Source organism: Oncorhynchus kisutch, linkage group LG26 (genome assembly GCF_002021735.2).
Source record: "Oncorhynchus kisutch isolate 150728-3 linkage group LG26, Okis_V2, whole genome shotgun sequence".
Lineage (NCBI taxonomy): Eukaryota > Metazoa > Chordata > Actinopteri > Salmoniformes > Salmonidae > Oncorhynchus > Oncorhynchus kisutch.
Genome location: NC_034199.2, coordinates 12,274,043 through 12,298,657, shown reverse-complemented (window position 1 = coordinate 12,298,657; position 24,615 = coordinate 12,274,043). Strand labels below are relative to the sequence as shown.

General features: G+C 43.0%; 1 protein-coding gene across 15 annotated transcripts in view; it reads left to right on the top strand.

Annotated features, from left to right (window-relative positions):
- Positions 1 to 24,615, top strand: part of LOC109871163 (bromodomain adjacent to zinc finger domain protein 2B) — a 95,176-nt gene that overhangs the window by 52,176 nt on the left and 18,385 nt on the right. For 13 of the 15 annotated variants that reach the window (XM_031805819.1, XM_031805829.1, XM_031805828.1 and 10 more), the window contains 9 exons: positions 8,408 to 8,593; positions 11,447 to 11,653; positions 12,698 to 12,859; positions 13,406 to 13,587; positions 13,855 to 14,040; positions 15,402 to 16,055; positions 16,898 to 17,483; positions 17,947 to 18,243; positions 23,566 to 23,626. In XM_031805819.1, coding sequence (XP_031661679.1) covers positions 8,410 to 8,593; positions 11,447 to 11,653; positions 12,698 to 12,859; positions 13,406 to 13,587; positions 13,855 to 14,040; positions 15,402 to 16,055; positions 16,898 to 17,483; positions 17,947 to 18,243; positions 23,566 to 23,626 — 2,519 coding nt within the window. In that variant the 5' untranslated portion in view covers positions 8,408 to 8,409. The remainder of the gene's footprint in view (positions 1 to 8,407; positions 8,594 to 11,446; positions 11,654 to 12,697; positions 12,860 to 13,405; positions 13,588 to 13,854; positions 14,041 to 15,401; positions 16,056 to 16,897; positions 17,484 to 17,946; positions 18,244 to 23,565; positions 23,627 to 24,615) is intronic. The other 2 variants (XM_031805830.1, XM_031805821.1) reach the window with 1 other exon arrangement.

The following is a 24,615-nucleotide window of genomic DNA, read 5'->3' as shown; positions in this document are numbered from 1 at the left end:
CTAACAGTAGGATTCTGTTTTAAATCCCTCAACTCCTGCCGTGTCAACAGACATTCCCCAAACAAAACCCCACCTGCTTCTCTGAGAATGAGTGTACAACCTAGTAAATAGTCGCTGATTTTTCAGTCTGATGTCTAGCTAGCACGGTAGCTCAAGGGCGCTGGCTAGAAGGATAAAGTTCGAAGCTAACATTGAACGGAGCCTGACCTCAGCAGGAGCAGTTGACTGAAATTAGGCTAGCTATAATCAAAAGATGAGCTACTATACTTTCTCATAACAAAATACCTTTTCTTTACAGATAGTAGTGAGACAGACAGTGGTGAGTCAGGCTGCAGTAAACAAAGCAAAGGCGATACACAGAGAGAGAGGAAGCATTTAGGGGTGGCAGGTAGCCTAGTGGTTAGAGCGTTGGGCCAGTAACCGAAAGGTTGCTAGAACGGATCCCCGAGCTGACAAGGTAAAAATGTCGTTCTGCCCCTTAACAAGGCAGTTAACCCACTGTTCCCCGGGTAGGCCGTCATTGTAAATAAGAATTTGTTCTTAACTGACTTGCATAGTTTTTTTTTCAATAAAACATGTAAGCAAGCAGGGCGAGAGGTCAGTAGTACAGTGGTTCCCAAACTTGGGGTCCAGGACCCATTTGGGGTCCACAAAAATTTAAATGGGGTCCCCTGAAAGAGTCTTTCATCTTATCAAACACATTAACATGTTCATCTTCAAATGTGTATAGAATACAACATTTTAGTCAACTAAGGGCCTTTTACACTGCCCGAATTCCCTTTCATGTTATTCTATTGAAACCCTAAAGAAGCACTAGTGCAATTGTCAAAATTCTTTGTAATGCACATATAATTTTTCATCACAGAATTCAACGTTTTGAAAGAAATGCTTCCACAACTATTGGGAATAGTATGGTCTTGTTTGACTCTAGCACCGGTGCATATTAGTGCTCTTCAAATGGGGCCCCTCCGTAAGTGTGTTTTGTAGTAGAGGTCGACCGATTATGATTTTTTTCAACGCCGATACCTATTAGAGGACAAAAAAAGCCGATACCGATTAATCGGCAGATTTTATTATTTATTTTTTTGTAATAATGACAATTACAACAATACTGAAGGGACACTTATTTTAACTTAATATAATACATCAATAAAATCAATTTAGCCTCAAATAAATAATGAAACATGTTCAATTTGGTTTAAATAATGCAAAAACAAAGTGTTGGAGAAGACCGTAAAGTGCAATATGTGCCACGTAAGAAATGAGTCTTCAATATTCCCAGGTAAGAAGTTTTAGGTAGTAGTTATTATAGGAATTATAGGACTATTTCTCTCTATACCATTTGTATTTCATACATTGACAATATGGATGTTCTTATAGGCACTTTAGTATTGCCAGTGTAACAGTATAGCTTCTGTACCTCTCCTCGCTCCTACCTGGGCTCGAACCAGGAACACAATGACAACAGCCACCCTCGAAGCACCGTTACCCATGCAGAGCAAGGGGAACAACTACTCCAAGTCTCAGAGCGAGTGATGTTTGAAACACTATTAGCGCGCACCCCGCTAACTAGCTAGCCAATTCACATCACATCGTTACACCAGCCTAATCTCGGGAGTTGATAGGCTTGAAGTCATAAACAGCTGAGCTGCTGGGAAAACGCACGAAAGTGCTGTTTGAATGAATGCTTATGAGCCTGCTCTGACTGAGCGATGTTAGGCACCAGCAGTCTATCAAATCATAGACTTAATTATAACATAACACACAGAAATGCGAGCCTTAGGTCATTAATATGGTCGAATCCGGAAACTATCATCTCGAGAAAAAAAAAGTTTATTCTTTCAGTGAAATACGGAACCGTTCTGTATTTTATCTAACCGGTGGCATCCATCAGTCTAAATATTCCTGTTACATTGCACAACCTTCAAAGTTATGTCATAATTACGTAAAAGTCTGGCAAATTAGTTCGCAATGAGCCAGGCGGCCCAAACTGTTGCATATACCCTGACTCCGTGCAATGCACGCAAGAGAAGTGACACAATTTCACCTGGTTAATATTGCCTGCTAACCTGGATTTCTTTTAGCTAAATATGCAGGTTTAAAAATATATACTTCTGTGTATTGATTTTAAGAAAGGCATTGGTGTTTATGGTTAGGTACACATTGGAGCAACGACAGTCCTTTTTCGCGAATGCGCACTGCATTGATTATATGCAACGCAGGACACACTAGATAAACTAGTAATATCATTAACCATGTGTAGTTATAACTAGTGATTATGATTGATTAAGTTTAATGCTAGCTAGCAACTTACCTTGGATCTTACTGCATTTGCGTAACAGGCGGGTTCCACGTGAGGCTGGTGGTTAGAGCGTTGGACTAGTTAACCTTAAGGTTGCAAGATTGAATCCCTGGGCTGACAAGGTACAAATCTGTCGTTCTGCCCCTGAACAAGGCAGTTAACCCACCGTTCCTAGGCCGTCATTGAAAATAAGAATGTGTTCTTAACTGACTTGCCTAGTCAAATCGGTGTCCAATTAATCGGTCGACCTCTAGTTTGTAGGCACCAACCTGAGTCTTAGCCTAAAGGCCTACTTAGTCTGGTGTCAACCTGCCTCAATGGCTGACAACAGCAGATCAACTGATGAACGCCTGCCTTTCTCCTTCCTCTCTCCCTCCTCTGTCGGTGTCTAATTTAAAATGTGCAGGACCTGGGATCCATATTTGATGGCTTGGTGGTGACGGGCCAGAAAAGACAGCAGGCCCAGGAATGTGTTGTGTGATGGATGTCAGTCTGCATGGAACACGTGGGATTCCTGTTTGTGGAACCCTGCGTGCTGTACGTTGCGCCCCATGACCACTCCAAATGGATCTGCCTCCGCTATCTCCACTGCACTCGGAACCCCGCTAGCTCGCTAACGCCGCCGCCATGGACAAATGTGTTTTCTTTCAACAGTTGTCACACTAAACTTCCACATCATTTATCAGAGTTCATTTGCCTCCCAAACCACCCCTTCATCATTTCTTCACCGTGGTGTTCGATATGTGTTTTCCGGGCAGTCGATGCGTACAGAATGACTCTTTAGCGTGAAGGTCTCCTCTCCTAAAATATGTAAGCACCCGGAGGAATGATGATGACCGAACACCCTGCCTTTTTGTGTTTTGTGGGTCATTCTTATGAACACAAATGGATTATTATCCCAGCGTTATGAACACAGCTGGATCTGCCGTGTGGAGTGGAATGATACATGCCCTTGCATACTAGGTCAAAAATGTGATTACAGCTTGGGCTGTAAAGGACTAAACGTCATGTAGCCTGGCTGTGGCAGACGGACGGACAGACGACAGAGGTTGTTGTACTGGACGAGGTGTTTCGTTGGATCAGGGCAGCAGGTGACAGACACCCCCGGTTACAAAGCCAAAGTGGTCTGAAAAGGCTGAAGGACGCTGTCCATTTGAACGAACACTACACTGCCATCTGCCACCCAGAACTCAATTAACTTGTTGTACTTCCTTTCCCTTCAGAGTAATGCAGGGCTTGACATTCAATAGTAAAAACAACAACAACAACTGGTTTGTCTATGTCCTCTATAAACGAGCTTACTGTTTTGGCTTACACCTTCATAAATTGGATGATAACGTTTTGGACTTATTTTCTTATAGTACCAAGTGTAATGCTACATCCCTGTCATTACGAACAGCATAGCCTGCATCTTGGACCAAAACCCAAAGGAATGCATGGGTTTTCTCTGTCTCGCAGCATTGTGGTGTAAACAAGGTGCCCACTACAAGCACACTGCCTGAGATGAATGGTTAAACCAGACTGCCCTGTGCTGAAGCTTTGGAACGTTCCCAGTGCAACATGCCGTGTTTTCTTTTCTTTCCACTTTCCCCGGTTACATCCTCTCACGGCAGCTCCGTCAGCCTATCACCTCCCTCACCAAAATATGAAGAGGCCCGTTTTTGATAATGATTGGATGTGTTGGTTATCAGAGTTTGGGGGGAGGCGAGAGAGAGGTGCTCTTTTTAAAGTCGTCTCATTCCTTTCATCATCGTGCCTCTCGCTCCAACGCACTCCGTCAGATGTGTCCCAATCGAAAGTTCCACCCATTAGAGGACCGGGGCTGAGGCTAACAGAGCACTTCATCACTGTCCAGGTAGGCAGTGGGCGTCGGTGCCAAAAGGACAGCAGCAGACAGCCACAGACAGGCAGGCAGAATTGAGGTCTGTCCGTCTCTCTGGCATGCTGTTTGATGCTCTGGGGAGCTTTCCTGGTATTTTCAGCATATCTGTGGATGTTACCAGCCACGCTGACCTCAGACACTTTCCATTTTCAACCCTCTTCCTCTGTATTAACCAGCCCCCACGGGGAGCACCTCTCCTCTCGGGCAGGCAGACATGCAACAAAAAACTGCCAGAAATAATGCACTTCGCTTGGGCCCTCCATTTCCGCTGGGTGAACTCAGAGGGGATTGGGAGTGAGGTGGGTGGTGAAAGTGTTTGTCCAATTTCTTATTTTATTTTCTTTGTCACGGTCGCCCGCTGAGGAGGTTGGTTCATCCTCTTCTGCCTGTTTACATCCCCTTCCATCCCTCTGTGCCGCAAATCACACTGGCTAAACCCGAGTGGCCCGGCTATTTGTCCAGCGTAGCAAAAACCTCCTTAATTGTTTTTAGCGGGCACGGTGGACACTGGTGATTTGTGTAGGTAAAAAGAAGCTGCCTGTGTCACCTGGCAACCAACACTGCTCACGCTTCAGGAGTCGCACAAAACAATGTCTGCGGCTGCAGCTAATCATCACACCATTAGGGTCAAAGAGAATTAATGCGACGTATCCACCGACCACGGTTATCATTTGCCATATTAATGGACAGGCGTGTTAAGCCTATTTCTCCATTACATATGGTTTATTTCACCTATTTTTGTGTGTGTGTGTGTGTGTGTGTGTGTGTGTGTGACAGACAGCAGGGCTGTAATTAGAGTGGAACAGGCATACAGCAAACAGACGGCGTTTGTCCAAAATGGCACCCTATTCTCTATATAGTGCACCACTCTTGACCAGGGCCCTTGTCAAAAGTAGTTCACTGCATAGGGAATAGGGTGCCACTTGAACCGTAATCTGAGTTCATGATGAGAGCGTGAGAGGCTAGTAGTGTAGTGAGGTAGCATGCTGCAGCTGTCTAGCTGACTTTGAATGGGGTCAGGGCATTCTGTATTCTACGCTTCCTCACTCCGCCTCGCGATCTTTAGCAGCCCCGCACCTTCCATTAGCCGGAGAAGACGTTGTCTGTCGCTTGATCCGTCGGCAGTCTGAATACTGCTGATCCATGCTGATGACTCTAGCGGGTTTATCACTGTTGGCATCGGCCGTCTGTTACACTGGGGTGGAGGATAGTAAAACGGACAACGCACTGACACACCGACCAATCTGGCTACACTGGGAGGAAAGGAAGACAACCCACACGTACCCACGGTCACAGGGAGCATAGACATGGCATTTTCCACTAAACACCAGGCCTAATGATGTCATGGCATTTCCCACTGTAAACACCAGGCCTACTGATCTGATTGCATTTCCCACTGTAAACACCAGGCCTAATGATGTCATGGCATTTCCCACTGTAAACACCAGGCCTAATGATGTCATGGCATTTCCCACTGTAAACACCAGGCCTACTGATCTGATGGCATTTCCCACTGTAAACACCAGGCCTAATGATGTCATGGCATTTCCCACTGTAAACACCAGGCCTACTGATCTGATTGCATTTCCCACTGTAAACACCAGGCCTAATGATGTCATGGCATTTCCCACTGTAAACACCAGGCCTAATGATGTCATGGCATTTCCCACTGTAAACACCAGGCCTACTGATCTGATGGCATTTCCCACTGTAAACACCAGGCCTAATGATGTCATGGCATTTCCCACTGTAAACACCAGGCCTACTGATCTGATTGCATTTCCCACTGTAAACACCAGGCCTAATGATGTCATGGCATTTCCCACTGTAAACACCAGGCCTAATGATGTCATGGCATTTCCCACTGTAAACACCAGGCCTACTGATCTGATGGCATTTCCCACTGTAAACACCAGGCCTAATGATGTCATGGCATTTCCCACTGTAAACACCAGGCCTAATGATCTGATGGCATTTCCCACTGTAAACACCAGGCCTAATGATGTCATGGCATTTCCCACTGTAAACACCAGGCCTAATGATGTCATGGCATTTCCCACTGTAAACACCAGGCCTAATGATGTCATGGCATTTCCCACTGTAAACACCAGGCCTACTGATCTGATGGCATTTCCCACTGTAAACACCAGGCCTAATGATGTCATGGCATTTCCCACTGTAAACACCAGGCCTAATGATCACTGAAATGACATGACATCAGTGGCATTTGGAGGTGTGCAGGATATGCACTTTTGTTTTCCTAAAGAAAAACAAAGGGCCTGTTTTACAAGCACATCAATTTGTCTGGCGGAAGGGGCATTACTTTTTATTGGCGGCATGGCAGGCACCCCAGGCAGGCAGCTGCATTGTGCGAGGGGTGATATCTGCAAAACGTGTCTTTTGATTCAGACAGAACCATTTCTCCTGGAAATCATCTCCTCACATTAGCATAGATGGCTACTTCTATGGGATCTACAGCCTGCTGTTAGGAATCTGTGTGTCGTGTGTACTGCCATTTCTCACATGCTGTCAGGGGCTCAAGATGGGTTGCACATACACACTCCCAAGTCAAATGAATGTAGCTGCTCACGTGGAGGTGGTTCTATAGCAGCCGCAATACCAGCAGCCCTGTGACACGCATGTTAATCACCTAATAAAATCAAGCTAATTCTACCGCTAATCCCATTCTAATATCATTTAAGGAAAGATTGGCCTCTTAAACGCAGAAAATGCTGTTGTGCGTTAGGCTGTTTCTCATATTTTGTTTTCAATTCCCTCAAATGTTGTGTTTAGTAAGTAATGAGGTTTGCGGGATTGTTTTAAGGAAACACCTGTCTCTGTGATTATTTCTGGAGACTGTTTTTCTGTTGACAGAGTGAAGCCCCTGAGACACACGTCCGTTGTCTTGTGCAGCACAAATGAATATTGCCCAAGAGGAAATCATTTCTGCAACGTTTCACAATATAATGGAGAAGTGGGCAGACATTTATGAAAGATTAAGTGTGTGTGTCTGTGTGTGTGTTAAATGTGTAAGTCACACTTCCATTTAAATCCAATCTAGTATTTTCTCATTCAGAGCATTTAATATTTAATTTGATCATTTAGCCTACCTTCTGCCCCGTTTTTATATTAAAATGCATTTGTTGGTTTGGTCAGTCTTCATGCAGTTTAGGAATAAAAAGTACTATCTTAAAGAATAGGTATGCGAGATTGTTTCTTTATGATTTTAAGGCTTTTGATTTAGAATATGGACACACACGAACACACACTGCAGCGTGGTTTTCCCAGTGGCGCATGGCTGTAGCTTTCATGTCATTTGTGTCGTCTCATCAGTGTTGTCGGCGCGGTGGAGGCGATGAGGGACGTTACTTGATATTCAGCGGATAGCTTTGTCTCCCAGATGTAATCACCAGCAGGCCTAGCTGCCTCTACTGCAGAGGGCAGTCACCGGGGGAGATATAGAAAATTGTTTATGTGTAATGATACAATAACAAAGAAGCTAAGACTGTAAAGAACGATCTGGAAGCGTGGGTAAAAGGGTGATTTTTCTTCGGTGGCATAAATACTCTACAAGCTGGGATATGTAGGGTGGTGATGAAATCAGGAAAGACTACTTCTAAAGAATCGGCCTGTCTACGTCTTCATTTGGATGCTGGGCAGCGCTACTGAGGTCTGTGTCAACATGGGGATTGTTAGAGACGCCTTCATGATAGCTCTCTGCAAATGTAACTGTAGGAGAAGAATTGGGATGGAGCCACCAGTGTTTTCACTGTAGACCTTAGAGGAAAGTCTGCTGCATCATGAGCTGTGAATGACTTCAACGATTCCTGTGAAAACTGCCCATGTTAAAGGTTTAACATTCGAGTTAACAATCAACTCTTTGAGTAGCTCCAGTTTTTACGTCTCGTATAAATGAGCTGTGAATACTCCTGTAAACCCCAGAGGGTCTTCTCTCTCGCTCTCGCGCAGACGTACACGTGGTGTGTGTCCCTAATATGTGATAAAATACTTCTCCATATTTTCCATTGCTGCCTCAGTGGGTTAATTTAGGATATTCTCTTGCCAGTGGCCTTTGCTAAGCAGAGATATTGTTCAGGGGGTAATTCACATGTTGTGAGGGCAGGAGTGTCAGTGTGGTGGGAGTGCCTGTTTTTAGCCCCCCCCCCTCTACTCTTTTCTTCCCTTGCCTTTTGTAAGTGTGTTGATTGGATTGTGTTTGACAGATATGGAGTCTGGAGAGCGGCTGGCCTCCCCATCGTCAGCCCCGTCCTCCCTGCTCATCACCTCCTCCACTGTCTCCTCCGCCGTCTACTCACCAGCCTCTGCCCCTGTCTCGGCCAAGACGCCCTCCCCCAAGTGCAGTCTCACCCCCAGCCCTGCCACCTTGGGCTCCCCTCTCACCACCTGTGGTACGTACAGACTCTTTCTGTCGCAGACACACACACTGATGCACAGATGAATCACGTCACATGCAAACACATTGGTTGCAAAAATAAACACAATACAAATATTTTTGATGCTGGTTATATTTGATTATTTTCCGACTGCAAATGAAACAAGGAAAGAGCATTCCTGAGTGTTAATTATGAGGGATCATTAAGAAAAGCATCGTCTTCTAGCCAGTCTCTCACTTTTTATTTCCTGACTGTTTGGCTCGAAATAAAAAAACATGTTGAATTAATGAATGCCGACAATTTAAAAACCCTCTCTGTTTAAGAATGTTGCTCTTTACAATCTCCAGTTCAGTCGTGATTTGACGGGTCTATCAGTCACCCCAGAGAGTGCTGCTGCCACTGCCTTTTAATGTTTTCTCTGAATACTAATTGTGGTCAAAGCCATTATGCGGTGAGCAACGGTGATACATAAACAGTCAGATTACCCTGACCAGAAAATGAAATGTACATTTCTCAAACTGTGATTTAAAAATTAAAAAAAAATCTCTTTCATGAGAAGAATTGCCAAAAATGTGTTTCTCTCCATGCTGTTACAATGAAAAAGCCATTAGAGATTCCTCCAAATAAGCTATTTTGGACGTAAAGCTGGAATTAAATGTTGAAAGCACAGTGGCACCACTGAAGTCACGTTGCGGTTCTGAGAATAAAGCGAATTGAGTTATTTTGAGAGATTCTCCACACACACACACACACACACACACACACACGCGCACACAGACACTTTGGAAAGCAAATAAAATATATTATGTATCCTGTGTTGGTCACACTTTCTAAGTGATTGAATTACACTTGCATGCTATACTTATGGTATTCATTCATTCATTCAATTACAGTTATCTCACGTAGTACTTTTCAGATTGTTGCGATGCAATTTTTAGCTACAAATTCTCAATCGGCTTCGGAGATTACTAACCTGTTTAGGTTGAAATGGGGAAACGGCTGTTTCATTTCATAGTGCTTTGAATCGATAATGGATTGGAAAATGTGTCTTTAAGCTCATACGTTGTTCCACTGACGGGCTTGATTGAAAATCTGAACTCGAGGTTTATCTGGCAGTGAAATGGATGATAAGGGAATTAATCGGTACAGTTCTTTTAAGGTCACAGATGCAATCAAAAAGTATATGTTGGTTGATTTGAATTGACAGGCAAGTAACTGAACTCACTTTAATTATTAGCATTTTCATGGCAAACTTGTGTGTATGCCTAACTAAACATATCTCCACACAATTTAGGCCTACATCAGTTACTATCTTAATACTAAAATGTTAGGTAAATAAAATGACGAATTACCTGCAGCTAATGTGGAGATGATAATTCTCAATTTATAGTTACCATTATCTATATTAGTCACTTTCATTTGTATGGTTGTGTGTGTGTGAATATTTTATTTTAATTAAAAAAATAATAATAATGGGAAAGCTGAAATCACATGCTGTAAATTGTAAGCGAGCTGCTTGGAAGATGGGTTTATAGACCAGTCACGAACCCAGTGGCAGACCATAAATGCTTCAATGTAGAATGCATAAAGTGGGAAGAGGGATCAGTAATGGAGCGTTACAAGACCCCCACGTTATATTTTTTGGAGATATGTTAGGTCAATTTTGGCCAACTATTGCAAAGTAGCCATGCAATTTCGGCCAACTATAACCAGTAATCTGTGTATATAAAGAGTTGAGCTTTTTTCTTTAGTCTTCACCCATATGTCATTATACCTAGTGAAAATAAACGGCTAATAATATTTCGATTTTGTATTATTTAAGTAAATCAAGTCAAGTCAACTTTTTTCTTTTTTCTTTGAGGGATTTAGTAATGTTATGAGGAAATGTGTTCAGTCATGTTTTTGATTCATGCCCATCACCTGGCACATGGTACTGCCTGTTCGAACAGCAGGCACAGGCTTCTTTGCATGGCTGTGGCGCTAATTGAGTTTCCATGAAATATGCTACTTCGGTACTCTCTATCTGACTGTGAGAGAGGACAAAGTGGCTCGTCTCGCCAACACGGACATAGACTGTGTGAATATTAAAGTCATTTCATTTTCTTTTTTGTTTTTTTGTTGCTAGAATAGTCCGCCCAGTAACAATTGCCACGGTTTTCCCCGGGAGTCCTGGGAAGAAGTGATCAGAAAGAAGCACTCTGTTCCAAAATGTCCCATTCACACTGATGCACTCTGTCAGAGATTTTGTGCTTAGTCTCTCTATTTTGTCAGCCTTCAGAGAGTAGTGGAGAAGCAGGAGTGATCTGTCAGGTGCATGGAGGAGGAAATGTTGCATTATCGGCTGACCAAATGTCCTGCGGCAATTTAAAAATCCAGGAAAAATCCAAACATGAAATTAACATCCTTGCAAATAGGCCTACTTTGTCGTTTTTCTCTCCCACCAAAACTATATGCAGTTTTACATTTAAGATTCTGCAAAATGTTCATGATGCAATTTTTTTTTATTGCGATAGTCATATTCAAACCGAGCAATAGCCCCAGGGACCTTAAACATGCATGACGATCTCACTCTGAATAGAATCCCAACAGCCTCTTACAACCATGTCTCATATTTACTGAAGCTTGTTTGAACAGATCAAGTAGAATCCGTTGGAGTCTTTCTCCTTTACACCCACTAACCAGCGTCTGTATTGATAACACATAAAACACTCTCTCTTTCAAACCAGAGGATGTTTGCTGACGATCCTTAAGGAGACTTCATACGGATACCTTTATTTTGCTGTGGTGTTTCACCTACATGCCTTATGTATATTTTATTTAAATCGTACACACACACTTCAATTTGTCGTCTTCCTACTTCTCGTCTAGGAGACTTGTTTCGGGTGGCGGGCGATCATCATTTCAACATGTCTACGGTCTCAAGTGCCTTTCCCATCTTCAACCACCCAGCGTTTGGTCTGTACACTACCAGCTCAGGCCACTCAGAGTTTGGAGGCCTGGGGTCCTTGGGGATGTCTGCTGCCTTGGCTGCTCACTCCCAGCTAGGACCATTTCCAGGTATGAGAGTCTTTCCAGGTAGGGTAGCATTGAATTGCATTCTTTACAAAGTGGATACACTATCCTAAGTTTTTAAATCTAGTAATCAGTGGTTTAGTTTAGGGATTTTATGAGCTGTAAATGCATCAGTAATACACACAGTGAATCCCAAATGGCAACCTATTCCTTATATAGTGCACTGCTTTTGACCAGGGCCCATTTGTCAAAAATGGTGCACTACATAGGGAATAGGGTCCCATTTGGGACACAAACAGTCATTTGATCAGTACATTCTGCCATTTGGGAGCTCACAGAATGTGTGGTTAGCCTCAGCCAACTCCCACAGAGAGCCCAGCTAGCATGCATCACCTTTATGGTATCGTCCATCAGTTCAATAGGCAGCATTCAGACTGTGATGTTTATAGATTGGGAAGGTTCACAGGACCACCTTGACCTCAGAGAAAAAAAAGTTTGGACACTATCACACTTTTGAAGTGATGTTTTGTGGCATTACATGATTTTTCTTTTGCTGTCATTCTCAGAGGAAAATAGTTTTGGTTAGCCTTCAGGAACAGTAGACAGTATATGGAGAATGTGAATATGTAACTATACTTTTAAACATTGTAATGTTCTTAACAAAAAAACATTACATTTTGTTGTACTAGAATCTCAAATGAATCAATAGTGTGTAGTTTTCAACTTCATAAAGCGTGAATGGCTCCATTTTGAATTGCTTTTAGCCATTTTAATGGGAAAGCGTTTCTGCAAGGCTGTGTTTTTGCAGCTGTGAAATATCCAGCATGTTTGGAGCTCAAATGTGGAGCCATCCTCTGGGATGAGCTCATATAGTCTGTCTTTAATTTAGAAATTCTTAACATGTTTACAGTAAAAGGGGATGAAATCAGTCAGTGGAAAGCACTGGTCATCTGCTGAGATCTCTGTTCAAAGAGAAACCAGAAAGGTTGAACAGCAAAAACGCTGACTGTCTGAAACAGTGTGTCATCACAGAGATGGATTAAACAACTGTAATAACTGTGAAATCAGTCTCGCATGGATTCTCTCCCCTCTCCCTCTACACCCAAGAATGGTGGAGGGCAGCTGAGGCTCAGGGGCGTGGAGCTGCAGCCTTCTTCCCCCATCTCCTGGGGCTCCCGCCCATGTTCCTACCACAACTCCAGCAGAGCCACGACCCCAGCCCCTTCCAGGCCCGCACCCCCAGCAAGAACGGACGAGCCACTGCCAAAGGTAGACGGACAGAAAGACGGATGCACACACACACACACTCCTGCCACACACACACACACACACACACACACACACACACACACACACACACACACACACACACACACACACACACACACACACACACACACACACACTCCTGCCACACACACACACACACACACTCCTGCCACACACACGCACTGCCATATGTTTTCCCTACTCTGCAAGCAATTTAATGAAGCAAGGAACTTTTCCCATAAAAGAGAATGATGTCCTTATGGGCACAGGTACAATATCAAATATGTTTAATTGACCTTGGAGGCAATAGGAAGACATGTTCATCCATAATTCAGTTTGTAAGCAGGTGCCGGGTGTCTCAACACTGAATATGTTAACCGGGGGATCCTCTCACTAATATAATGAGATTTTTCCTATTCGTAAGTGCTTTGGCAATTTCTGATAACTCATCATTTTCCAGAACTCTCGTCCTCTCCAATACTCACTACTAAAATGGTTGTTCGTAATGCATAGTTGTCTAACAGTGTGTTCTTGTCCTGCCCATAGGAGTGAATGGCGCAGTGAATGGCAACAGTGTCTCCACTGTGTCTGGGGGAATCTCCACCACCGCCACTACGTTCTCAACACAGGGGAACACTGAGAAACTGAAAGGCACCAACAACGGCAGTGGCAAAGTCCGCATGAGCCACCAGGACATTGACCAAGTGAAGGAGAAAACGAAAGAGAAAGTTAGTAGTGAACACCAAACACATATCTGGCAACTAATAATTATTAGGGCTTACTCCAGGTAAAACAAGTCCAAAAAAAGGACTAGTTTGTGGTGAACACATCTGGCAACGTTAGTAATCCCACAAGGGTGAATGCACTACAGTGGGTTTATGGCTGAACTGAGTTGGACTCAGCTGGTTTGGGTTGAGACATCTGAGATGTTTGCTATGGTATTATGCGACCTTATTGACTGAAATGAATCCGTCACTGTTCCCCGTTTTTTAAAGAAACTCGGCAAGAAACTGGTGGAGGCGTCCAGCAACAGTGACAGCGAATCAGGGTCCTCCTCTGATATCTCCAGCGAAGGCTTGAACAGCAGTGAGTCAGATGACCTAGATGAAGATGACGACGATCAGAGCAATGACAGCGACGATTCTAACTCGGCGAAGGAGAGCGTAAAGAGGAAGATTAAGGTGAGTTTCATTGTCACGTTAACTTTGGGACTTAAGGCACTTGTACGGTCAAACTGTCTGTGTTGGCTTGTTAGAACTTAGTAGCCATGTAGGTGGACTCATGCGTACACTATTTTAACCTTTCTGGCGCAGGCGTTCCTCTACCGACCCTCCAACAACATCCTGTGAAATTGCAGAGCGCCATATTCAAAATACAGAAATGGTCATAATAAACATTCATAAAAAATACAAGTGTTATTATACATCGGCTTAAAGATTACCATCTTGTTAATCCAGCCGCTTTGTCAGATTTCAAAAAGGCTTTAAGGCGAAAGCATACCATGCGATTATCTGAGGACAGCGCCCCGCATACAAAAGCATGAAAAACATTTTCCAACCAAACAGATGCATCACGAAAGTCAGAAATAGCGATAAAATAAATCGCTTACCTTTGAAGATCTTCATCTTTTTGCAATCCCAAAGGTCTGTTACACAATGAATGGTAATTTTGTTCGATAAAGTCCTTCTTTATATCCCAAAAATGTCAGTTTATTTGGCGAGTTTGATTCAGAAACTCACCGGTTCCAACTCGCCCAACATGCCTACAAAAGGATCTAATAAGTTACCTGTAAACTTGGTCCAAACATTTCAAACAACATTTCTAATCCAACCTCAGGTACCCTAAAATGTAAATAATCGATACAATTTAAGCCGGAATAAACTGTTTACAATACCAGAGAAAAACGAGGAGCCCGCTCTCATTCACGCGCACCAAAAGACTAGAGTCCACCTGAGTGGCACTTAGAAAGAATGACTACTTCTTCATAAAACATTTGTTTAAAAAAAAAAAAAAAAATCTAAATACTGTTGACATCTAGTGGAAGCCATATGAACTGCAATCTGGGTCCTAATAATTTGGCTTCCCCATAGAAAAGCATTGGAAAATCCAATGACCCAAAAAAGAAAAAAATCCTGGATGGATTGTCCTCTGGGTTTCGTCTGCCAAATCTGTTATGTTATACTCGCAGACATTATTTTAACAGTTTTAGAAACTTTAGAGTGTTTTCTATCCAATACTAGCTTCTGGGCCTGAGTCACCTCAGTCATCCAAACTTCTGAATACTGCCCCCTAGTCTAAAGAAGTTTTATTAACATGTCATGTCTGTGTGGTTTGTCTTTTGAAATTGTTACACTTTCCTCTTTGTTCTAAGCACACCGTGATCCTCTCTATGAATGTGAATCTCAGTTAAATGTCAAAGGCAGCTCTGCTGGTGGGTGGCGTGCTGGGTGTCCGACCTTGCTGCCCATCAGGGCTGCCATTGTTGGCTGGGTGAGTCAGAGCTGACGTGACACTGTCCTCCTCCCCCTCTTCTCTCTCTCAGGGCCTGACACAGAGCCCTGCCGACAGCAAGAAGAAGAAACCCCGTGCCGCTGAAGGAGAGGAGGCTCGGGACAGCCGGACTGCTCTGCTTCAGAAACATCCAGACGAGGCCTTTCTCCATTCCCTCCACTACCCGCTCCATCCCTCACCACAGCCCCCAGCACTGCCCCAGTCCATGGCCCTAGTCTTCCAGAGCTCCAGGACCAGGGAGGAAGAACTGAAGCAACACACCAGTGTGATCCAGGCCACAGGGCGGGCCAGTATTAAGCCTTTGGCTCTGGTCACACAACCACGCAGGGAGGCCTCATCCTCTCCTCAACCCGTCAGACCCTTCTCCCTCTCCTCCTCACCTAAATCTTACCCCCTTTCTTCCTCACCCAAACCAAACGCAGTCTCTTCCTCACCCAAGCCCCTCTCCCTCTGCTCCTCACCCAAGCCCCTCAGTTCCTCACCTAAACCCTTGTCTCTGTCCACCTCATCCAAGCCTCCCTCTCGGTCTTCGTCCCCAAAACCACCCACCCTCTCGCCCTCGCACAAACCCAAATCTCGAACGACCTCCCCCAAACTTCCCAACCTGTCTGACAGTATGAAGGCGGGTGGCAGAACCTTCTTGGATGAAACCTTGTTACACATCAACAACTTTAAATTGAAACAGGTGAGTCGAGTGTACTGCTGTATGCAAATTATTTGCCTTTTCATGGTTTTGTGGTCTGTTTTCCACTCATTAAAAGCAGACTATTCGATTGAAGTCTTTATCCAAAGTAATGCTGATGACATATGTTTTTTTTGTTGCCAAACACGCCTTAGAATTTCTGATATGGATATTTAATAGCTCCCTTTTTTCTTTTTGACTATCATTGTTTCTGACGTGCAGATTTGAAAAGGTCAGCTGGGTTCCTCTCCACAGGAAATGAAACGTCTAAGCACTGTTATCAGCGGTTTGATTGTGCTTCATGTCGGCTCGCCCTGTACACGACTGAAAGTGACAATGCAGTTAGCTTTATTGGAAATACTTCACTAAAGCTGACACGCAATTAACTCCGTAATGCTTTAGGAAGCCCATTGCTATCCAGTTATCAAAATGGAAAATTGTTCCTTTTTCAAAGGATTCAATTATTATTGTTAATCTGAACAGTGGTGATAGCATGTCAATCTATAACAAAACCTTTGCAACGGGATTTTCGTACAGCCAGAGTTTAGTAGAGGTATCTCAAAGAAAGGAATTTGACAAGCTAAGTCCGGAAAACTGAACAGAATAAATTAGCAAGGATTGTGCCGAACAGCTTTGTGTTCATTGTATACCTTTTTTGACACAGACTTGTTTTTAATATACTTAATGTGGGGAGACCCTCTTCCTCATTGTCATTCTCACTGAGCAATAATACAAGTGCATTCCTTATTACTACCACCTTCATTCACAATCTGCATTAATGGAAATGACCGATGGCTCGTATAATTACTCTCTCTCCTACTCTCCTTTAACCATTCCTCTCCCAGGAGCACTTCAAACAGGCCTTCCCTCTTCCACTGACCCATCAGGATCTGTTCAAGAGCCCGAAGAAAAAGAAAATGGCTGCCTCATCATCCTCGTCACTTCCACCGCCCAAACTGTCTCCAGAGACCCTGAGCAGTCACACGCTCCCTTCTCCTCATACCAACATCTCCAACCTGTTCCTGGCCACCTCCTTCCTGGGCCCCCACCCCAATGGGGTGATCCATAGCACGGTGCAGGATGCCCCCCTAGCCCTCATCACCAAGCCTCGCAGTATCAGTCAGAGCAGGAGCACCAACAACAAGTCTCTCCTGGCTGCCACCAGCCCGTCCTTCTCCATGCCTGTCAACCTGAGCACTGGGACCAAGGAGCACAGTTCCGGAGGCCTGGCCCACAGAGCTGGGAAGAGCAAGGCCCAGCACAAGGCTTTCCACAAGGGTAAGGATCACCAGACCCACCTGGTGCAGTCCCTGGTGGAGCTGTTCCGGGCCACAGAGTCGGACATCCCTGACAGCAAGGACTCGGAAGACTCCTTAGAGGACGATGAAGATGATGACGACGATGAGGAGGATTCCGACGACAGCCTATCAGGTTAGTCAGTTGAACACGTTAATGTACACGTTATGCTAGTGTATTATGTATGTTTGTAATAGTGTGTTTATATGTGAAAGTGTGTTTGTATTATAAATTGTATTTTAATGTTAAGGACTCTTGGAAGATTAGTCCAAATGGGGACTAAAAGAGATCCTAATAAAATCAAATAAATCAAATGTAATGCAGTGGGGGAACAGCACTTCATTCTGGTGTTACCTTAAATGCTTCATCACCTCGTCAGATACAGATTCAGTAGATATTCTGAAGAGTTTCCTTCAACCAGCCTGTTGTTTTCAGTCTATGGCTTGTCACAAATGGCACCCTATTCCCTACATAGTGCAGTACAACAAAAGGAATAGGGTGCCATTTGGGATGCTGCCTATGTGTGGTTTGATGCGAGATTAATGTTAATTGAGATATGACTTATCAAGTCCTCCACTCCCACTGGTGTCCCCTGCAGAGTCTGAGAGTAATGTGGAGAGCGACTCGGACGGCTCTGAGGACAACATGAAGGACCTCAACGAGACCACCACAGACCCGGAGGCAGAGAGGAACCCTCTGAAGCTCACCAAAGGCTCCTCTTCTCTACTCAACAACACCTCCTCCGGCCTCTCAGCCAGCTGCTCCCCTCTCAACCTCCAGGTCATCAAGGCAGCCGGTGGCCTGCCCACCCCAGCCATAGTGACCAGCTCTGGGGCCTTGGCCTACCACAGCACCCCCTCCTCCTCCTCCTCCACTCTCTGCTCCACTCCACCAGGTACCAATGGAAATCTCATCTCATCTCTGCTCTGCTCTCTAACCAGTGCACTACTCTCATGGCTTATGTCCCAAATGGCACCCTATTCTGGTCAAAAGTAGTGCACTATATAGAGGATAGGGTTCCATTTGGAAGGACTTGGTCTTGGGCCTTGAAGCTGTTTGTTGGCAGTGCAGGCTGTTATCTCCTTCCATTTGCTTAGTCAGATCGCCCAGTCCAGTCCCGTTAAGGGGAAACAAGGCAGCTTTTTCCCCCAGCAGGAAAACATTGTTCAGCTAATCTCTCAGGGCAAAATAAGATCTCTGGTTAAAAGTGTTTGCGTCATTGTTTTGATGACCCAGAGCAAGCATTTGAGGCTTTAGTTTACCCTGGCTGGCATATGTTTAACCTGTTATTGTAGCAGCTCAAAACACTGGGCTGGCTCAGACCACGTGACTACTGCAGTCTGAGGGCCTGTTTCAAATGACACCCTATTCCCTATGTAGTGCAGTACTTTTAACCAGAGTCCTATGGGCCCGGTCAACAGTAGTACACTTACATGGGAAATAGAGTTCCATTTGGGATGTAGCCTGAGTCTCTTTTTCCCAAATGCTGCAAGTTTTCATTCCATTCCCAAAATCATTCCTAGCTCTATTACTTGATATCTATTTTGATATGGTCAGTTTGACAAGGAATTTTGTTTTAAAATTATATACAGTACCAGTCAAAAGTTTGGACACACCTACAGTACTCATTCCAGGGTTTTTCTTACATTTGTACTATTTTCTACATTGTAGAATTAATAGTATAGACATCAGAACTATGAAATAACACATATGGAATCATGTATTTAAAATATATTTTAGATTTGAGTTTCTTCAAAGTAGCCACATTTTTCCTTGATGACAGCTGTGCACACTCTTGGCATTCTGTCAATCAGCTTCATGAGGTACAGTAGTCACCTGGAATGCAGTTCAATTAGCAGGTGTGCCTTGAATTTATTTCTTTAATGCATTTCAGCATATACAGATGATAGCCCTATTTGGTAAAAGACCAAGTCCATTTTATGGCAAGAACAGCTCAAATAAGCAAAGAGAATGTTACGCTAGTCGTTGTAAGAATGGTCGGACCAAGATGCAGCGTGGGGTAGGTTAATCATATTTAGTAATGATAACCAGCAACAAAACAAGAGAGAACCAACGAAACGTACAGCCTTGTAGGGCTCAACAGCAACAATACAAAAACAAGATCCCACAAACAACAGGTGGGAGAAGGCTGCCTAAATATGATCCCCAATCAGAAACAATGATAGACAGCTGCCTCTGATTGGGAACCATACCAGGCCAACATAGAAATATACAAACTAGAGTATCCACCCTAGTCACACCCTGACCTAACCAAAATAGAGAATAAAAAGGATCTCTAAGGTCAGGGCATGACCGAGAAACGACAGTCCATCATTACTTTAAGACATGAAGGTCAATCAATTCCAGGGTTTTTCTTTCATTTTTACTATTTTCTAAATTGTAGAATAATAGTGAAGACATCAAAACTACGAAATAACACATGGAACCATGTAGTAACCCAAAAATATAAAATATATTTATATTTATATTTTTATTTTTATAAAAGTATTATTATATTATTGATTGACTATGACTTTTCAAATCACCCAGAGGTACTATCTGCAGAGTTGGCTCCAGGTCAATGTTGCAATTCCTGGACCTGTGACCAAAAAGCTACAGTTGAAGTCAGAAATGTACATACACTTAGGTTGGAGTTATTAAAACTTGTTAACAACTACTTCTTGTTAACAAACTATAATTTTGGCAATTTGGTTAGGACAGCTACTTTGTATGTGACACAAGTACATTTTCTATCAATTGTTTACAGACAGATTATTTCGCACATAATTCACTGTATTACAATTCCAGTGGGTCAGAAGATTACATACACTAAGTTGACTGTGCCTTTAAACAGCTTGGAAAATTCCAGATAATTGTCATGGCTTTAGGAGCTTCTGATAGGCTAATTGACATCATTTGAGTTAATTGGAGGTGTACCTGTGGATGTATTTCAAGGCCTACCTTCAAACTCAGTGCCTCTTGCTTGACATCATGGGAAAATCAAAAGAAATCAGAAAAATAATTGTAGACCTCCACAAGTCTGGTTCATCCTTGGGAGCAATTTCCAAACACCTGAAGGTACCACATTCATCTATACGAAAGTATGAACACCATGGGATAACTCAGTCATCATACAGCTCAGGAAGGAGACGTGTTCTGTCTCCTAGAGATGAATGTATTTTGGTGCGAGAAGTGCAAATCAATCCCAGAACAACAGCAAAGGCCTTGTGAAGATGCTGGAGAAAACCGGTACAAAGGTATCTATATCCACAGTAAAACGAGTCCTATATTGACATAACCTGAAAGGAAGAAAGCAAGGAAGAAGCCACGGCTCCAAAACCACCATAAAAAAGCCTGACCACGGTTTGCAACTGCACATGGGGACAAAGATCATACTTTTTTGGAGAAATGTCCTCTGGTCTGATGAAACAAAAATGGAACTGTTTGGCCATAATGACCATTATGTTTGGAGGAAAAAGGGGGAGGCTTGCAAGCCAAAGAACAACATCCCAACCGTGAAGCACGGGGTTCGCAGCATCATGTTGTGGGGGTGCTTTGCTGCAGGAGGGACTGGTGCACTTCACAAAATCGATGGCATCATGAGGTTGGAAAATTATGTGGATATATTGAAGCAACATCTCAAGACATCAGTCAGGAAGTTAAAGCTTGGTCAAGCATACTTCCAAACCCCAAGCATACTTCCAAAGTTGTGGCAAAATGGCTTAAGGACAACAAAGTCAAGGTATTGGAGTGGCTGTCACAAAACCCTGACCTCAATCCTGTAGAAAATTTGTGGGCAGAACTGCAAAAGTGTGTGCAGGCAAGGAGGCCTACAAACATAACTCCGTTACACCAGCTCTGTCAGGAGAAATGGGCCAAAATTCACCCAACATATTGTGGAAGGCTACCAAAAACATTTGACCCAAGTTAAACAATTTAAAGGCAATGCTACCAAATACTAATTGAGTGTATGTAAACTTCTGACCCACTGGGAATGTGATGAAAGAAATACAAGCTGAAATAAATCATTCTCTCTCCTATTATTCTGACATTTCACATTCTTAAAATAAAGTGGTGATCCTAACTGACCAAAGACAGGGAATTTTTACTAGGATTAAATGTCAGGAATTGTGAAAATCAGAGTTTAAATGTACTTGGCTATGGTGTATGTAAACTTCCGACTTCAATTGTACATATGGGTAGTACCAAAAGAAATGATCTAATGACGGTTTCTTTGCAGCAAAATCTGCGGAGCTGGGAAGGTTTATATCCACCATATACTGTATATAACATTCTATTGTTTGCAAGAATTTTGCTTAATTTAAATATAAACATCTGTTTTGAATCCGATATTGTTTTACGTATCAGTTCATAAACCATGTGCCGTTGGAATTGGTACATTGAAAACTCTTCCCAACTATTTTGTAATCTATATGGCACAGCTGTCAATTTTTTGGTCCTCAAATGAAACTGTTATACTTTTTATTTATTTATCACAATTTTCTTTAACCAATTTTGGTCTTTAACGCAGGGCCGGCAGACAAGTTCCTTCCTTTCCCCCCTTCCTCTTGCCTCTTCCATTTTTGCGGTAATGCTGCAGTTAGTTGGTTGTAAATTTGGGTGGAGCAGACATTTTAATATTTTATTTTATTTTAATAATTTAGTATATTGAGTTTAACCACAATATTTATTGAATTATTTTCTGGTGGATTAAACTGAAATTGCAACCAACTTTCTGTGGCTTGTTTTTAAAAATAGAGATATTTTGGAGATGATTTCACTTTCAAATATCTGAAAGTGAGAGGTTGTAATCTGAATAAAGTGAAAAATGAAATTCTTGAACATGGGGTGAGACTTTCTTACTAATCTTCTAGAGAACCAGTTCGGATTTAAATATGACTTTTTGTATGCCCTGACGCCTTTAGTGAGAGGTCTAATGCTTCAATATTTAATCATTTCTGCCCTCCAAATTTATATTTATTATATTAATAGGCCCTTTTAGGCAATTTCTATTAACATTTATTGGAGTGAGATCATTTCTTTCTTTTGGGATATATCTACCGAGTATGTCCACATCACTGTCAGACCATTTTATTGGTAATGTAAAAGTTGTCTTTTTTTAGTGATCCAATACATTATATAGTAAGTACACTTATCATCATTTGGTTGTAATCCAGAGAGGTTAGGAAAACATCCTCTGAGGCTGTGGAGGGATCCAAATGATGGATTTAAAAGAACATGAATCATCAGCGTACAATGAAACCTTTGTTTTTCAGCCCTGGATCTCTAACCCCTTGATGTTATTGTTGGATCTGATTTTAACAGCTAACATTTCAATGGCCATAATAAATAGATATGCCGATAGTGGACAACCTTGTTTTACTCCTCTTGACAGTTTAAAACTTGAGGTAGCCAGCTAGGGTTACTATACCTAACTTTAAACTTTAACCAGTTTTATAAGATATTCCAAAACGGAAATATTCCAGGCATTTATATATAAACTCCAGTCGTACTTTATCAAAAGCCTTTTCAAAGTCAGCTATGAATACCAGGCCTGGTTTCCTAGATTGTTCATAGTGTTCTATTGTTTCCAGGACTTGTCTTGATATTATCTCCAATGTATCGTACATGTAAAAAACCTGCCTGATTTGGATGAATAATATCAAAATAAAAATATCCCATATACCACATCCAGTTAGCTTTATTTTATATAATATATTATACTTGGTCTTTCTGATCCTCTATGGTACAGTTTATTTCTATCTATCTGTACTGTTAGTCTTTCCATTTCCTTTGTTAATATGGACTTTTTTCAGCTAAATTGCTTTTGTTTCAAAGATGAGTACTGAATTGCATGGCCTCTAAAAGCACATTTAAGTGTCCCATACAATAAGGGGATCAATTTGACAAGCTATTAGTAATCCTGCATTGATGTGCCATTTTTTTAAAGCAACAGTGGTTAAAAGGACCCTATGCTTTTTCCGTGGGGAATGTTTCTTTGTTTTATTCAATCGAACCAAACAGTCTGAAATGTTCTTGAAGTCCCCCTTGTATGGTGGGTAGAGTTTTCGAGACACTGTATCCCCCTGAGCAACTGAATTGACGCAGGGTTTTCTTATTTTAGAGTAAGGGCACCTCTGGCAACCCGACAGGGTTTCTGCATTTGCTCAGGTCACAGTGGATCTGTCCGTTCTAATAAATCCCTTCTCTCTCCCAGGATCAGGGAAGAGAAGAAGAGTGACCGATGAGAGGGAGCTGCGGACACCTCTACAGTTTGGGTAAGCTATAACACAATCCACACTACTCTGACGGTCACTGGTACCATGTACTGTACAGTAGGTGGCACAGTTAGTTTTGACACCACCCTAGTATGATATGATGGTGTACTGATTTCCTCTGTCCCTCGAACAACATGGATGGTGATAAATAAACGCGTCTCAAAGGAGCCAAATCATAGTGGATCCCCAATCAGTGAGGTTCCTTTTTCCAGAGCAGTGATGAGACATTGTCAACATGACGGTGGTTAGAGGGAGCATAGAAAACCACACCACATCCTCCCTCCCTCTAAGGCCTGATAGTAAGGCAGTTGCCAGGAAATGAGGAGCTGGTTCAGGGATAGTCGTGGGTTAACTACATCCAGTCTCAATACAGACACAAAACATTAGCAGCTCCAGCACTGCCCCACCATCGCCTCCTAAACCCTGCACTGCCCCACTCAGATCAGGGTGTCTTTCATTTCCCACGGATGTTTCTCGTCAGCTGGTTCTGAGGGGAAAGAGAGGTGACAGTCCCCTGCTCTACAGAAGACTCAGGCTGTGTCCCAGATGGCACCCTATTCCCTATATAGTACACTACTTTTGACCAGGGCCCATAGTCCACTACTTTTGACCAGAGACCTATCCTAGGAGGTTGGTGGCACCTTATTTGGGGAGGACTGACTCGTGGTAATGGCTGGAGCGGCATCAGTGGAATGGTATCAAATCCATCAAACACATGGTTTGATGCCATTCCATTTGTTCTGTTCTAGCCATTATTATGGCATCCCCTCAGCAGCCTCCACTGTGCACTATGTAGGGTGCCATTTGGGACGTGTTCCCCAGGCCTTTTCTGTTAGGAGATGGCATCTGACCAGACACACTGAGAGAAGTGTGGTGTTCTGCTTGGCAGATGTCCATTCAGTAGAGTCTGATTACCTTTGGAGTCATACAGGGCACATGGGGCTGCCAAGCCATGCTGTACAGAGGGCACAGCTGTAAAGCGGGCTCGT